The sequence below is a fragment of the Abramis brama genome (assembly GCF_963993115.1).
Source record: "Abramis brama genome assembly, chromosome: 1".
Classification (NCBI taxonomy): Eukaryota; Metazoa; Chordata; class Actinopteri; order Cypriniformes; family Leuciscidae; genus Abramis; species Abramis brama.
Window position 1 is genome coordinate 45,882,361 of NC_139963.1, and position 18,006 is coordinate 45,900,366.

The 18,006-nt window shown below is 37.0% G+C and overlaps 2 protein-coding genes across 5 annotated transcripts in view; one reads left to right on the top strand and one right to left on the bottom strand.

The window, feature by feature from the left end:
• rbfox3b (RNA binding fox-1 homolog 3b) overlaps positions 1-18,006 on the top strand; it is a 293,709-nt gene that overhangs the window by 78,825 nt on the left and 196,878 nt on the right. The gene's annotated exons all lie outside the window — the stretch shown is intronic.
• LOC311084984 (uncharacterized protein) lies at positions 4,119-6,731 on the bottom strand. Its single transcript, XM_084117352.1, has 4 exons — positions 6,545-6,731; positions 6,173-6,309; positions 5,156-5,320; positions 4,119-5,084 (listed from the first exon to the last, which is right to left on the bottom strand). Exons 1-4 carry the CDS (start codon positions 6,658-6,660, stop codon positions 4,408-4,410), a joined length of 1,095 nt encoding a protein of 364 aa, XP_083973478.1. The 5' UTR covers positions 6,661-6,731; the 3' UTR covers positions 4,119-4,407.

Below are 18,006 nucleotides of genomic sequence, written 5' to 3' on the forward strand. Positions count from 1 at the left end.
TTATTTTCCGTTAAGTTTGTGGAGCGCATCACAAAAATGAATCGAAACTCAGTGTACAGGCTTCTAGCAATCTCTTGTGTGTCATCTGAACTCCTGTTTTGGGTTGGTACGTAGATCGTCTCTTCTTCTGCTCTTTTTCCTGTTGTGGTGGTTAGCAAACAGCGTTGCATTACCACACGCGCCCCCTTCTGGATTGGAGTGTGGATCGCCTGTGACTGACTGTATTCGTCGTTTGACTGTATGCACAACCATGACGGTTCAGGATCGAATACATGTACCATTACACCCCTACTGAATACCAGTTTATCTGATTGAGTCAAGTTGCTTAATGGTGCTGATTTGTAAATATGGGTGGCCATATGTTAATGAGGTCATGTTTTTTTTTGGGAAGTCAACCTCAAGACGACCTTGTTCTCCACAATAGACATGATGTTAGTTTTTTATGTGCGAGTTATGAAAGTTTAAGCATGTCACATAGTACATCAAATGGCTTTTCCCGTGATATGACCCATGAAATTATTTTAAATATGACCTGTCTGATGCATCATGTGATGTGATCTTCATACTGTCAGTATAAGTGATAAATCAGTGTAGGAGAATGTGGCTAATGCTAACTATATCCCAGCGTCCTGTTCCACGCGTGTCTCTTCTGTCAGCGTTGGCTTCACATGTGCTATTTTCAGCCATTAGGATAATCAGATGGAAATCCGCCTCCTACTCTCAAACACACACCTTTTCAGTGCTTGTCCGCCCAGTTAATATTCAGTTTTTAAAGGCTGACATTTGGCACGTTAACTGCCACCAGCGTGTGGTAACCGTGGTGATGTTGTCATGGCTGCAGGTCTGGTGTCTGTGTAAACGTCAACGCTCAAACTAAAGTGATGTTTTAATCGTTTATTCAGCTGTGGTGATGAAGTGGAGATCAACAGAGACACTTTAACCCAGTGAGTTCTCCAGCGCTTGCTTCTGAGATGTTTCTCCAGCAAAACAACCCCAGAAATCACACACGTGACTTAACGTCTCAAACTGTTTTCTGCTAAGATACCAAAGTCTGCAATCAAAAGATTGAAACTCATTAAACTCTCAAGAATGTGTTTTAATGTTTTTAAAAGAAGTCTGTTTCCTGATCACCAAGGCAGCATTTATGTGATGAAAAATACAGTAAAAACAGTAATATTTTGAAATACTGTTACCATTTAAAATAGTTGTTTTCTATGTGAATATACGTTAAAATACGTTTATTCCTTTGATCAAAGCTACATTTTCATCATCATTACTCCAGTCTTCAGTGTCACATGATCCTTCAGAAATTATTCTGATATGATGATTTGACACTCAAGAAACATTTCTGATTATTATCAGTGTTGAAAACAGTTGTGCTGCTTCATATTTACCAGAACACAGTGAATAAAACGTTCTTGGTGGAACATGAAAATGTTCCTCAGGTCAAGGCCTTTTTTGTGTTTACGAGAGCTTTATTTTGAAGGGCAGGAGGATTGAAAGGCATGTGACAGGTGTCGATGTGGCATGTGATGTGCTGTCAGGTGACCAGCGGTCAGGTAAGTGTGGTTGTTCATTCTGATGAGGAGGCCATGCTGATTCCTCGCTGTGCTTTGTGTTGTTTGGTGTTAAGTAACTTAGTGTTGGTTGATTCACTGACAGTTTCTAATCAAAAACACTGACCTAAGAAATCATATGTAGCTTGTCTTGTAGTGGTCAGAGATGCACAGAGACAATGGACGTAGAGATGTGTGTGTGTGTGTGTGAGAGAGAGAGAGAGAGAGAGAGAGAGAGAGAGAGAGAGAGAGAGAGAGAGAGATTAACCCACTTTGTTGTTGGTTTTATAATGCTGTAAAAAATCAATTCTGTATAGGCCTGTACTGCTTGTTTAAAACCATCTGAAGATTTGTTACCATTTCTTCTTCTTCTTCTGTTTGTATTCAGAAATATATTGCCTAAATAAGCAGCGATTTATTGTCCAGCTTGATCCTGAAATGTGAGTGAATGTGTTTTCTGTTTGGCGACGTGAAAGCACTTTTATCTCCTTCATTCTCTGAACAGGCAGAGGAACATTTGTAAGATAACCAGTCCGTTTCTACGATAAAGTTTAATGAGTTTTTTCAGCTTCTGGTTCATGTGTCAGTAACCGCAGGTCGTCCACAGACGCTGAAGATCTGTCTGCAGGACTCTGGAGAAGATAAGACAACAGACGCGAGCCCATTTCAGATAATCTTGTGCTTTGCAGTTTGAATATCTCATGATGAAATTGCAGTAAAACAGTATAAAAGAGAATATAATCAAGGTCTACCCAAGCCCAGTTCTACGCGGTTAAAGTTCCCTCAGTTGATAATGTAATAATATATTGGAGAAACAGATTTGGCAAATACTCCCGTGTGTATTTGTGTTTGCGCTCTGGAGAGCGTCAAAGGTTTCTGTTTATAACGTGTTTTTGTAGCGTTGAGCAATGAAGCCAATCACAGACATGTAATCTTCTGACCAATCAGGGGTGTTTAAGTTTGTCAGAATCCACTCAAAACATTCTGCACGCTTGCGAATCCTCTTATTATAACGTCCCAATTCTCGTACTTGTGCACTATTCAATGACGTTTTGTAGTATAAATAGAGCAAATAGTGTGTTCACACTGAAAATTCCAAATAAAAAAAAGTCCTCTTTAAATACCCGGTTGATGTACTTAACCGAAAAAATGAAGGGTGAAATGTTTGACACTTCGGCTGCGTCCAAAAACGTAGGCAGCGACTTGTTGCCAAGCTCAGGCAATGACTTTGGAGGCATGAAGGTACGTCACGAAACTGATTTCAGACAGACTTCTGAGGCAGCGTAACGGTTTAATGGTCTACAGCAAAATAGAGCGAGCTTTGGTGATAATATTTAATTACTATAATAGTCATTTCTCTGACTATTATAGTAAATAGTCAAATAGTCATCAAAAGTGGAAAACATTGGTCAAAAACGTACATTTACACACAAACTGTCCACCAACCGCAACTTTCAAATGCCATCTTTCTTTTTTAGCTTAACTGTCATGAATAGAAGAGAAGTTATGGAGAGCGCAGGATTGTGGGATATCAAAGGCAACGAAGGATACATCTTTGGATACCGTATTCACAAAACATTTTATCTTACTTGCAATGGATGATGTCAACACTTTTACTAACTATGCACACAGTGATTGGCTGATGGGGGAGGAGTCTCTGTCAGTGATTTAATCATAGAAATACTGAACGAATGAGGTATATGTTGCCATCTTCAATTAAAGGTTTTAAAATAAAAATGTTGCCATATTCAAATAAGTTTTCAGCTAATTGTCAGCCTCTTACATGTCTGTGTCTCGAGAGATTGCAGAATTCAAGCGACAAATTATGTTTTATAAACAAAGCTCGGCAGGAGTACGTTCAGATTATCTATCCAATCAGCTCAAGAGGATTTAAGCACATTATATATACACACACACACACACATATACTGTATATATATATATATGTGTGTGTGTGTGTGTATATATATGTGTGTGTGTATATACTGTATATATATATATATATATATATATATATGTGGCAAGCAGGGTGGGGCCGAGAGCTGTTGGAACAGAGTGAGGACGGTGGGAAAGCCCTGATTGCCACAAATACATATAGTAAATATATAGGCTATATATATATATATATATATATATATATATATATATATATATATACACAGCCGACTCACCTAGTTACCTCGACAGTTTTCTGCAGTTATCCCAGCCATGGATACTCTGTTATCAGCATATGATATCAGGGATACCATTCATATCTGCCACTATTTGCACCAAATATAAATAGCATCATTTGCTAAAATGCAAAAATCATTTACACTTAGAGCAAATAAAATACTGCTATTTTCACTTTATATTTTTATTTATTTATTTATATATATATATATATATATATATATATATATAGTGGAGTTATGTTGTAAATGGTAAAATAATATTTCAAACTAGTATTTGAATGTGTTTTATATTTCCACTTTTTGAACAATATGAGTTGCCGACTTCTGCACTTTAAAAATGCAAATAAGCTTCAGTAAAAAACAAAAATGAATTAATTGCAGTCATGCCTTCTGGTCTGAGTCTTTATTGTATGAACTTTACAGGAAAATCCAAACAATCATCTGCTATCACAAGACACAAAGTAAAAAATATGACTTTTTTTTTCTTTTCAAAATGTACTTTGTACAAAACATTGCAAAACTATTCTTTGTCACATAAACAAAAAATATAATCCAAATGGCACTTGTGCAACATCAAAACATAGTTATACTGTACATATAACACACATTACAGTTTCTCTTAAGATCTCCAAATAAGTTACATACACTACATTTGCACAACTTTAAATGTCAAACGATTACAATTTGTCCAGCAATTTTGTCATCAGAGTCTCGAAACCCTGCTGAGCAGACCTTAGTTGTGCTAGAGTCTCCTCATGACGCCGCTGACATGCTTCTTCCGAGTCCTGCAAAAACTGCATCAGTTCACAGTCCACTCTTTGACGCTTCAGAGGTGGTGTTGATGGGGAAGTTGGCGATGCAGTAGTCAATGCAGTGTCACTGCTACACTGTCCTAATGCTTCAGGTCTGCGCACCTTTAGACCAACTGTTGTCCCGACGACAGGAAAAACCACTTCTTGCTGCCTTTCCAGAAGGGCGTCCATTTCCGAATAAAACTTGAAACGGATACTCCCCTTCTCTCTAGGTTTATTGCTATCTTTTATTTTTTTGTAGGCCTCTATAAGTGTGTTCCACTTCCTGGCCACCTTGTCAGGGCAGAAAGACTGCAAGAAATGGCTGGACAACTTATCCGCAGCATCTCTCCACAGATGCTTTTTACTGCGCATTGCAGATTTAAGCCGTGCGTTCAGCTCTTCCAGAGTTTTCGGGAGACCCTCGCCTTCTCTCTCGATGTGCTGCCGCATAAGGTTGATCAAAAACAAAGTTTGCTCTTTGTTGAAGCCATCATTTGCTGGCAGTGGAATGAGTGATGGTAATGTGTTGGATGCAGCATCACTGTTCTCCTGTTGGCTTTCTAAAATACGGGAAAAAAGCAACATGTTAGCAAGCACGACATTACTACCATTGTAATTACTGTTATCTAACCTTTTATGGTATTCAAATCTTCAGCTTCAACCATGTTTATCATGATTGTCATGTCCTCATTCAAGTAGTATGTGGTGGGATCTGCTGCCGACTGGTACAAGGGGCCGGTGAATGCAGTGCTCCTCTCGGGATCCATGAACATGTTCACGTTGTTGTCCAAATATACTAGAAAAATGCAAACACTGTTAAAAGGATAGGATTTTTTGTCATAATTTACTCACTCTCATGTTGTTCCAAACCTTTATGAGCTAATTTCTTTTGTTGAACACAAAAGAAGACAATCTGAAGAATGTTGGTAACCAAACAGTTGATGGACCCCATTGACTTTCATAAAAAAAAATTCCTACTATGGAAGTCAATGGGTGCTGTCAACTGTTTGGTTAACAACATTCTTCGAAATATCTTCTTTTTGTGTTCAGCCGATGAAATAAACTCATACAGGCTTGGAACAACTTGAGGTTGAGAAAGTAATGACAAAATTTTCATTTTTGGGTGAACTGTCCCTTTAACATCACATCTGTAATGCTTTGGGTTAGTTCATTCACTAGTTCATTTAATATGAATAAACATGAACAAACAACACTCCGTGTTCAAAAAGTAATTTACAGATAAACTGTGCACAATTTCAAAACCTCAATTTATCAGCCTATAAACAGATAATAATACTACGACAGTTAGAACCGACTCATTCGCTTCTTTCTGAGTCGGTTATTTTTTATTAATTTATTTCGAACCGGTTCTTTGAATCACTAACCCGTCTGGACATGCTTATTGGCTCTGCGTAAGGAGCGTGCTTGCGTCATCAACTCAGAACTATAGTTGGATTCTGTGAGATTCAGTTCGAAAAACTATTAGTTTTGAAGTCGAACGAATCACTAGTATTCTGCACAGAAAATGCCGAAGTATCATCATGTCCACAGACAGAGTTTGGATAGTAAGTTACTCTGTGCACCACTGAGTTTGAGACACAGACAAACAGAAGATCTAATAAACATTATATTCCTAGTTTCACTTTACTGTTGAGGCGCTGAGCAGCCATTTTGCTTTCTGAAGTCGGGGATGTTGTTGTTTCTGCGGTTTCTCCGAGTTCCCCATCAGCCTCATTCTTCAGGATCAGTCGCTGTGTTGATCGCAACACAGAGGAGATCAGTACCCTAAGTCAAAGAAAAGCTGTATTTAAGTAAAGAATACAGTCATAGTTCAGTTAATAATTTAAAGGGTTTTGCTACACAAAATTCATTATAACATTTAATAACATACAGTTTACATATCTCATGTTGTAGACTAAAATGAAATCGGAATTATTAAAACGAGCCCCCACCCTTTGAGTGCTGGTTACAAAACGACCGATTAAAATGCCGTTTTGAAATACACCGAAAAACAGCCCACCTTCTGCGTCTCCTTTCTTCTTCCGTGATGTTTTTTACGTGGACTTCATATTTGTTCTGTAGTTGTTTATATTGCGAAACTGGAAGCACAACAAAGGTTTCCTTGGACGTCTCCATGTTGGTTTTTCCGACTTGTGTTCCGTCAACTCGAGGGTGACGTAATTCCCAGCTACGACTTCCTACTTCCGAGTAGCGCAGCATTAACCCCTTCACACCTGATTTGTGTCCTTCACCCCTGAATTTTGTCCACTGAACAATTTTTTTTAATCTACTTGATACTTGCTCTTCTCCAGTGTAGAAATTAATAAAAAAAAATAAAAATAAAAATAGATTTTTTTATGTTACAATGGACAACACGATTGAAGAAACATAAAAAAAATCATATTTTAACACATTCAACTAGTGTTAAAGATTAAAACATACTGTAAAAATGAGCAATGCAATATGAATGTAGAAAAAAGGTAAGATGAAGTCTCAAAAACTCGTCTGATTCTTTTTGCTGGTTGCAAAAACTGACTGACAGTTAATGGTCACAACATAATAATTAATAAACATTAATGTTCATAAAAAATTAACATTAATTGCTCTGTATTTTATAGCTTTGGAATGCTTTAAAAAAATCATAAACTGGCACACAACATTAAACATACAAAAATGTTTGTTCTAATCTAAAAAATCTCAAATTAACTTTGAATATTATCATTTGATACTATTACGATTATAATAGGTGCAAGTTGATAAATGCGACCATAAAAAAAAAAAAAAAAAAAGTACAAATTGTGTTTACTTCTCTTGTCTAGTCAGTTAGCCATGTATGTCTTTTGTGATGACTGAATCTCAATCAGTTTGAGTTCTGGGTCATGTCTTCATTGTGATTGGTTGATCAGGGACCAATTAGTGTCCAGGCATTACTCAACTCATATTATAAAAGCTTATCATTTTATTGGCTTACACACACATACACACACACACACACACACAAACAAAATGTGATGTCCATTCCATTGGACGAAGTAAAGGAGTTTCTGAGGTAGCCTATATAAATGTTATTTATAGCTTATTAAATGCACAGACTTTTCAGTATGGATTGAATTCCTTTACAGTCTTGAACATTTGTCAACATATGGATAACAGGATACTGTATCCCACAGCACAATGCTCTTGACTTGACTTTAGTTTCCAGTGTGATGACTTATCAGCTACAATTTTCACCATCTTTTTGTGACCGGCGCCCAAATTTTAGCATGCTATTGTTTGAGATGTTTATTTGGAATGTGTTGTAAGTCACTTTTGGTAAAAGTGTCTCATTAATGCATAAAAGTGTTGCATCAATTATGTACTTTCACCTGCAAAGAAGATTGAAATTGTATTTTGCTTAAAGGAGCTGTATGTAAGATTGTGGCCAAAACTAGCACTGCAATCACTTTCAAATTACTGTAGAGCCGTGTATCCCCTCCCCCTCCCCCCTGACTCCAGGTTGCCAGATAGGCTGCATGATCCAGCAGGAACGTTTGTAGCTGCAGCTGTGGTAACTAGAGCAGAGCTGGCAACTAGAGATGCACGGTTGGCGGTTACAGCCGCGGACTCCACGGATAAACCGCGGATCGGGTGGATGACGTGACGAAAAATAATATTTTAATTCAATTCGGGCGGGTGGGTGGCGGGCGGTTGAACCAATCAAATGAAAAATATTATGTATACAGCAATCAGCGGATGGCGGGCGGGTGCGGTTTTGAAAATTGGTCAAAAACGTTGGTGCGGATGGATGGCGGACGGATGATGAGTTTTGTGATGCGGTTGCGGATGAAATAATAGCCCATCCGCGCATCTCTACTGGCAACCCAGATGCTGAAACACAACTGACTTCGTGATTGGTAGATAGGTGGAGGGTGGTGCATCAGGCCAAAACACAACATGACAACATCAACATCAGTTGAGGGCTGCAACTATCACTTTTAAATGACAATATCCTGACCGGACTACTGTTGTCAGTGATATAAGTATTTGAAATGAACATGATTTCTTAATGTCTAGTGACATATCAGGGCCATTTTATGATTAATTGAAATACATTTCTTACATACGGTTCCTTTAAAACCTACTGTAAAAAAAGAAAAGAAAAGAAAATCCATAAAATTACGGTAAAATCCGGCAGCTGGTTGCCAGAACTTTACTGTAAAAAATACGGTAGCAACATGTTAGGTTTTACAGACTTAATTTAAATCGGTTGGAAAATTAACATTATATCAGATAGTAATATATATATATATATATATATATATATATATATATATATATATATATATATATATATATAACTGTAAATTTAAGTACTATATCTGTTTTGTACCATTGTAATATACTACCAACAACCAACCACAGTGGTGATGAGAGTCACATGATGAATCCAAGCTCATCACAAGCAGCTTTTCCACAAGAAATATAATACCAATAACATATAGAAGCTTCACAGTGTCATTCACACAAACACTAAATGCCATCATGGTAACACACATGAAATTTTAAAAATGCAATAAACATTAATTTAACAACATTAAATGTAACATAAAACCCTAATGTACATAACTGATTAGAAAAAACTAATATTATTTCAACTAAAATACATCAAATGTAAAGTGTCACGCAGGGAATTGTGGGAATGCCAATTTACAGTTTTTCACTGTAAATTATATACATTGACTTGTTCTTTTTCACTTCCAAAAACTGTAAATTTAACAGTAAATTTACATTAAATGTACGGTTAGATCTATCACAGTTATTCACCGTATATAGTATGGAAACTTTCTGTTAACCAATTAACAGTTTTTCACCATATAATTTGAACAGTCTTTTACCATTAAAATCACAATAGTTTTTTTACAGTGTTTTTTTAAATCATTTTAGATTTGTATTTGTATTGATTTGTCCCCCTTGTTTTATTTTATTTTATTTTAAGAGAGGTTTTCCTAAAAATGTATGTAGAGATTTTACTTTACATTTTATTATATTTGAACCTTTCTTTCCATGAAGATAGGCTTGCATTAAACCACAAAAAATAATCCAATTCTGTGTTCTCTCGATTCCTAAATCTCGTAAACTTTTGGCGGCCGATCACGCAAGTCAAAAAGTAGATTAGCAATTAAAATCATGGTTGATTTTTCTTCTGGTTCATTCGTACACTTCAGAAAGGAAAGTCAAGTTGAGCGATTAGCATTGTGGTATACAGCTATTATTTACATGACAATTATTATCGGCATAAAAAGGATGTTGCGCTAGTCTTTTCTTCTCTATTGTGTCGTATATCCGAGTGAAACGGCTTCTGGAACAAGAACAAATGTTGGGCGGGGCTTGATTTTGTCTGAGGAATTGATTGGGTGATTGTGGTTTGCTATTGGCTGATCTCATGTGATTGACAGGTTGCCCCGCCCTTGTCATCAGAGAAGAGAAGAGATGAACTGCAAGAGGGAGGGGAAGTTATTATGATTAAAGATTACGACGGCACAACAAATAAAAAAATAATGATGTGCAACAATAAATGATTTCCATAAAAATAAGAATAGTTCGTTTTGATTTCATAGTGACTTTAAGCACATTTCCTTCCAGTTCTGGCTGTAATAATATTCTGTTCCTGTGAGTGAAGTAGAGTAACGTCACAAGTTTGAGGAATAATGTAGGAATCATCTGTCGCTGTAGACACATGACAGACCGACTGCAGAAACGTGTGGGAGTTTCACCTCACACCTTCACACAGACTCCTGTGGGATGCTGATGATGAGACGTTTGCGCTGCAGGTGTAGCTTTAGTGAGGGATCAGGGATCTGGACTGACACAACAGAGTTGACTTTATATCAACTCCAGAATATGTGCTGCAAACTTGACTGTAACCTGAACCTCTGTGCCCACGAGCAAAGTTAAAGAATTTAAAGAATTTAAAGAATCTGTATTTATTCCCATATCACAAACCCAGACCTGAAAAATTTGTTAACTTGACTTTCATGCAATATTGCCATTAGATGACATGGGTTAACCCTCTTTAAGTATAATCAAATTGGCTGTACAAGTCATTTCTATTATTATTACTATTACTATCTAATAAACACATTTTTTTTAATCTTGCCTAGTTTAATATTGTATAACTTAAAAAATGAAGTTGAAATTGGTTAAATTATTTAAAACACACACACATTATATATATATCACACACACACACACACACACACACAGTATCTTGCACATCGTCTGTTGTGGGATTGTTTTGAGAGTTGCAAAATGTTTAAAAGTTTATTAACACTAAGGTTTAATTTATTAACAATAATTAACTACATTAGTTAACATGAACTTTAAACAATACTTCTACTACAGCATGTATTAATATGAATAAAATAGATCTTATTTTTAAAGTGTCACCAATTAAACATTTTTGGGTGCGTCATAAAGTTTGGGACGCCATGAACGTATATGTAGGCTAATGAACATTTTAACCGGTGCATATTTAAAAACTCCCAGTTTTTGTTTCATTTTACTTTACAGTAACCAATCACATTGGTGTGTGACGATTACACTATCATTCTTGACTGCATTAAGTCTCAGTTCACTCTATGGCAAATCTAAGACTTTTTGATGCGAACTTAAAACTTGTGTCTTGTGTGTGCTTCATTTAACCCTAGGCATGCAGAAGTCACTTTTCAACTCTTTAAGAAATGCATACAGTCGCGAGTCGCTGTATTCCCAGAAGATCACAGCGACATGTTTCCGTCTCGTGAACGAGAGTGTGTGATTGCTGATTCTAATGAAATATGAGTTGGATGCTCTGCTTGCCGTTCTTAAATTATTCATAATGACTCGATGTCTGAGTGTTCAGGTCAATGGACAGAGTAACGTGCGTCTCACAATTACGCCGGTTGTGTTTCTGATGAAACTCGTATCTGCTCGCAGTCTTCATCACTCTTCCGTTTGATGGCCTGTGCTAAATATATCTCTGCTTCTGCTTCTATAGTATAAGTGTTTCTCTGTCTCTCAGTGGGTCTGACAGCTGTTTCCTGTCGTGCGTGTGTGTGTGTGTGTGTGTGTGCACGTCTCGAATCGATCAATGATCCGGTCACCTGTGGCGATCTGTGACAGGAAACACAGCAGAGAGCGAGAGGAAGATGGACGGTAACGAAGGGAAAGAGACCGAAGAGGTTGCAGTAACCAAACATCTACTGTTTTTTTATTACCAAGTTTGAAAAACACTGTTGGATAATTTGCAATGCTTTCAGTCATTCTAGCATATAAAGTATCTGCTGTGCTCTCTTAGAAACATTCCCACAGTCAAGTGATTAGAACTCTTAATTCGTTTTTAATTAATCTTTTTGAGTTGTTTTCTAGTAAATATCTCAAAATCCTTGAGAAAAAAACGTAGGCGTATACTTGAGAAGCAACACTGCATGAGATATAAGGCTTGTTTCAAGGTTATTTTAGTGTCATTGACATACTATCAATTTTTTAATGGCCTTAATGGCTAACTAATTTGAGTCAAAGTTTTAGTATTTTTGTAATTTGCATTAATGTCTATATAGTTTTTAATCATGTTTATTTCAGTTTTAGTTATTTTAGTAGGGCCTCAAGTTCAACTAAATTAAAATGCTGCTTTTGCAACTAGTTGAAAACTTAATTTTTAAAAATATTTTATATCATTACATTTCAGTTAACTTTGAAACTCTTCACCCTTATTGCCTCATTTAGTATACGCGGTTCTATGAATATGCAAATGAGCCCCGCCTCCACTCACTCGCAGCAGCTCAGAGATCCACTGGTTGACGATCACACGTTGATCTGATTGGTTACAAGGTAGTTTGTGACGTCAGAAACACCAGCGATTTCAAACCGTGTTTTTGAGACTGTCTTTGATTCACTGCAGTTTTAAAGAGAAAATACTCAGCAATGGTGTCGACTTATGAATTTACACATGGTTTGTCTTAAAGCATATTAAAAACACCACATAGACACATAAACAACATTAAAAGCTGTATTTTCACCACAGGGGGACTTTAAGATTATTGGGATCTTTGACTTTTGATTGCAGACTTTTGTATCTTGGCAAACCTGAGCGCAGTTTTAGACATTGTTGAGATCTCCTGTGTAACTCTTTAATCGTTCAAAGTAGCTGTTGATATGTAAATGTGGGCTGTCATATGTTAATGAGAGAGTCATTTTTGCAGTTTAGTATCAGTAAATGTTCAAGATTGACTGGAGATGAAGTTTTATTTCCTCGATAAGTTCAAAACAAGCAAGTCAAATCTTTATTATGACCAGTCCATCTGATCATCCTTCCAGCAATGTTTCTCCTCCTCGTCCAGTTGAACAGGCCAAGGTCGGACTGTCTGATCACACTTCCTTTATCTGTTTTCCTTTTCTCAATTCCGCCGAGGTTTCACAGGTAAAGGTTTGCCTTTACGAAAGACAAATAAAGGTGAAATAAAAAAGAGACTGGAGTGATTGAACGAGACGCGCAGGTCAGAGAAGAGAGACAGACGCATTTCCTCGCGCTTCCAATACGGTAATGATGCCGAGTTTGAGTTGACGCTTTGAACACGCAGACTTACCCCTCGCACACTAAAACACACGCTGCTCCAGAGAGAGAAACGGAAGAAGAAGGAGAGAGAGAGAGAGAGAAAGTATGAAAGGGAAAGATGTAGAGCTGTGGGCTCCCCGGGGACCCCTGGAGAACAGGCTTCATCCTTCACACGAGTCAGATTCAGTCACTATGGAAACCCCTCGTTATTTCATTTGCTGGAAGACGCCGCCACCGCAGTCGATGAGTGTGTGTGTGTGGAGGGAAAACACTGATGTGGACCAATCGGACCATCGTCCTGATTAAACCCAGAGCAGATGTTTCTGAGAGGGCTTTCGCGCGGGACACTTTCAGTCATTACGTCTTTGTGGTGCTCAGTGTTGGGAAAGAAACTTTGAAACGACTTCCTCATGTTCCAGAAAGTCTATTGTCAACATTATTAGTTCTCATGTACAGTTATGCTCTGCTCTAAAATATTTTTTTGGGAGAAATTGGGTCAACGTCATATTTGCTGAATGAAATCCAATACTTTTTTCTTCCTAATTTTGGAGTGCTGATTCCAAAAATAGCGTTGTTTTGCTCTAGAAAAATATAATTTATTATTCGTAGCGTTTTTGCTTTTTGATAACCAATGTGTAAAGTGAAAACGTCTTGTATTATCCCTTAAAAACTGACAGAAAAACATGATTCTTGTCTTCCTCGGAGCCGGGTTACAACTGTCTGTTTAATTCTCAGCCGATTTTTACATGCATGACATTATTTTGTGCCTAATCCTGATTTCCAGGTTAGAATTTTGACCAGTAATAGAAGAAAATGCAAACATGACCAGATGTTTTTTTTTTTTGTGGGTTTGTCTGTGGGTGTTTTACATCCAGACAACGACAGAAAAAGACTTGCATTTATGTGAAGTTTTTTAAAATTAAAAGGAGTATTTGAACATATTTTTTCACTTTGCATATTGTAAATAAAAAAATTGACATTTGACTGCTTTTGTTAATTTGATAAGTGCTTGATACACATATAATTTGAAAAATATTCATCCTTATTTTGTGAAAAATTATGTGATGGAAAGCTATAAATAATATTTTTGAACTAGGCATCATGAAACTAGCAAAAATAAAAAGTGCAGGATCTGCTCTTTAATCTGTTAAAATTTCATATGGCTACCTAATAGATTTCTTATATAAATTTACATTTTTAGTTGCAGTATTGTATTGAAAAGTAGGGTGCAACCAAGGCAGAATGCAGTATCTGCCCGTACTGCCTTGGTTTCACTATGATACTCCAGTTTGCCTTTGTGTCAGCATGAACATTGTTGCAACTAGCTAAGTGACATGAGTCAGGTTTTATAGCATACAGTAAGTATGTTATAAAACCTCTCTCAGAGAAGAAAGGAACTGTCAAAATGGCTTCACTTTTACGTGGAAAAATGCTGGTGAAACTTGCCTTAAACAACAAGGCACCAAAAATTGGTACGTTTTAAACCTCTTAACCCATTTTTTGTCAATTTTGTCTGTTTAGCTCTAGCTAGCATTAGCTTTTTTTACAGCATTGGGATAGCAACGATACCTTGGGGAATACCATAGAGAAATTACCTTAAAGGTCAAAATTAATGTGTAATACTGACTAGTGCTGAGCTAGTGTTTAAAATAGTTACTGCTGTACAAATTCAAAATACGGGAGAGAGTCGTCTCCCCCGCCCCCTCCTCTCCAGACTCATGGTAATAAAAAAATATTTGATTTATGATATAAGCAAGTGATTATGATCACTTGCTACACTTACTGCTATATGTTATTGTATGGCCATGTAAGTATACGCATTAATGCAAAGGCAAAGCGCAGTATAGCCTATAAAACTACCAAATTTTGCCTGACTGTCAAAAAACTAAATGTTTAATATTCATCTCCCTCTGATCTAACTAAATGTACCCTTTGTTGTTAAATTTAATTGGATGCTTATATCTGGTGTAAGAAAAACACAAAAAGCTGTTTTTCTCAGTTTGGTGTTTTTGCTGATACTGCTCTTTGGCTTTGTAGGGCAGTGCTCTCCTCTGAAATATTTTTTTTGGCTAGAAATTGGATCTCATTTTCATATTTGGATAGAAATTCTCACCTAAATTCACATGTGTTTGCACTAGCATAACCTCGTTCTAATTTTAATATGCACATCTGTATACGATGAAATCTCACAGCTCAAACTGTAACTCTGCTTTTCTTACTCTTTCACATTTGATGGAATAAATTTAAGATGAAATATATGTATACAATTTAATCTTAACACAACTATACAGACATCCAGAGTATGTGTTTTTTGCGTATGTGTGGTTTCAGTTGTATATGAAGAGTTCAGATGCAAAAGCCTCTAAGTGCTATCTGAAGTTTTCTTCTAGAATGATCATTTCTTATCAAGCTTGTATATATAAGTTCAGTAATTTCACTTAAATGGCAATGAAAATTACCTATGAATTGTCATTTAAGTGAAATTACTGAACTTAAATATACGAGCTTGATAAAAATGATAATTCTAGAAGAAAAGTTCAGAAAGCACATCTGAACTCTTCATATATTTTTCGTAAATGTAGATATAACCACATGCTTAGTGAATGAGACCCATTGTTCTTTTGTAAATGGATTTTTTAAAACTTTTATCCAGTAATCCCATGCAATCTATAAGGTCATGGTAAGGTTGTGGAAGTTCACCACTATGGGAACCCTGTGTTTGCTCCTCCTCACCTTCAAAAGTAGCAGAACAAACTCTTCCTCCGGCTTAGTTACCGCGGTGAAATAAGGTAAAGCTCAGATCTCACTGTTCTGTCAAATATCAGCAGATTAAAACAGCAAATGCAGAAACCTGTGCGTCTGCTTCTGCTTTCAGTTGAAGGAGCGAGTTTGTTTAGAAAGTTTGAGACATTGTCAGCTTTGTGCTTCTTAAAACTCTTCCAAACGTTTCATGTCAAAGAAAATATGAAAGTGTTTTTAGTGCTGAAATGATGGTTTTATCTGACAGCTGGTGAAATAATTTCAGCAAAACACAGAAGTTCCCCTCAAAACTCGGTCTATCGCAATGGTTTATATGTAAAAAAAAAGAAATATGGGTCCACTTTAGACTAATTAAACTATAAGAAACTTTGCAACTTACTCTCACATGCATTGGACTATCAGGTAGGATTAATAAGATGACATAGTTGAGAAGTTACTTATAGTTGTTATAGTCTGTTGAGTGTTAAAGTGTTATATTAAGCAGACAGTCTACTCTAATGAGAGTTAGTTGACATGTGGTTGCAAAATTGCTCAATAGTTATGGTAGAGTGTCTAAAGTGGACCATCAAAATAAATAGTTACTGAAATATGACTTTAGTTTACTTAAAAAAACAAACAAATAAAAAAAACTTAAAGGGTTAGTTCACCCAAAAATGAAAATTCTGTCAGTAATTACTCACCCTCATGTTGTTCCAACCATGTAAGTCTTTCGTTCATCTTTGGATCACAAATTAAGATATTTTTGATGAAATCTGACAGCTTTCTCACTCCTCCATAGGCTTTCAGAGGGACCCAAACTCGCCGGCCCAGAATAGTTATTAAAAACATCGTTAAAATAGTCCAAGTGACTACAGTGGCTCTACATTAAGTTTATCATGCGACGACAATACTTTTTGTGCGGAAAAACAACAAAAATAACGACTTTATCCAACTATTAGTGTTCTTCAATGTGGGCCTCTGACGAGAGTTCACGGGAGCGCCAGGACGCATGCGCGAGAACTGAGATTACGGCGTTCTTCTTCTACTCCTACTTGTTACTGGCTGCTCACTCCTTGGGAGTATTATTACCGCCATCTACTGTAAGATGACGCCCCGACATTGCCGGAAGCACAAAACGGTCTGTTTATAAGCAGAGGAAGACGCGCGCTGTATGTAAGCTATTGAATTCGACACTTATTGTGATTTACGTCTCGATGAACATGATGTCGGGACGTCATCTTGTACAGTAGATGGCGGTAATAATACTCCCAAGGAGTGAGCAGCCAGTAACAAGTAGGAGTAGAAGAAGAATGCCGTAATCTCAGTTCTCGCGCATGCGTCCTGGCGCTCCCGTGAACTCTCGTCAGAGGCCCACATTGAAGAACACTAATAGTTGGATAAAGTCGTTATTTTTGTTGTTTTTCTGCACAAAAAGTATTGTCGTCGCATGATAAACTTAATGTAGAGCCACTGTAGTCACTTGGACTATTTTAACGATGTTTTTAATAACTATTCTGGGCCGGCAAGTTTGGGTCCTCTGAAAGCCATATGGAGGAGTGAGAAAGCTGTCAGATTTCATCAAAAATATCTTAATTTGTGATCCGAAGATGAACGAAAGACTTACATGGTTGGAACAACATGAGGGTGAGTAATTACTGACAGAATTTTCATTTTTGGGTGAACTAACCCTTTAATTTAGAGGCAGATAATTTTAATTTATTAATAAAAAGGTATTCATCTTGTACAGCCCCTCATTGAGAACCACTATAAACTATAGTCTCTCTTGATCAGGCAGATCAGATCGGTGTGTGTTTTCCTACAGGAAAGCTCTAGGGATGACAGATAGTTGCGTTGCTCCTGAGGGATTTCACATGTAAACACTAAACGTCTTGCCGTTCACAACTTCCCCTCCGTTTATTCGGCTTCTGTGATTTCACTGTGCCAGACTGCTAATGAGTTACGCTAGGGAGGAGACTGTGTGTGTGTTGTGTGTGTGTGTGTGTGTGTGTAGGTGTTTGGTCTTCAATCTGCGCAGTGCGAAGGACTATCCCATCCCAGGAGGCTGTTAAGATACATATCAGTACAGAAATGTAGACATTGTACAGCCTTTCAACGTACATGTGTGAAGTGTTTATATTTTGTTACCAGACCATATTAAGATAGTGTATGCA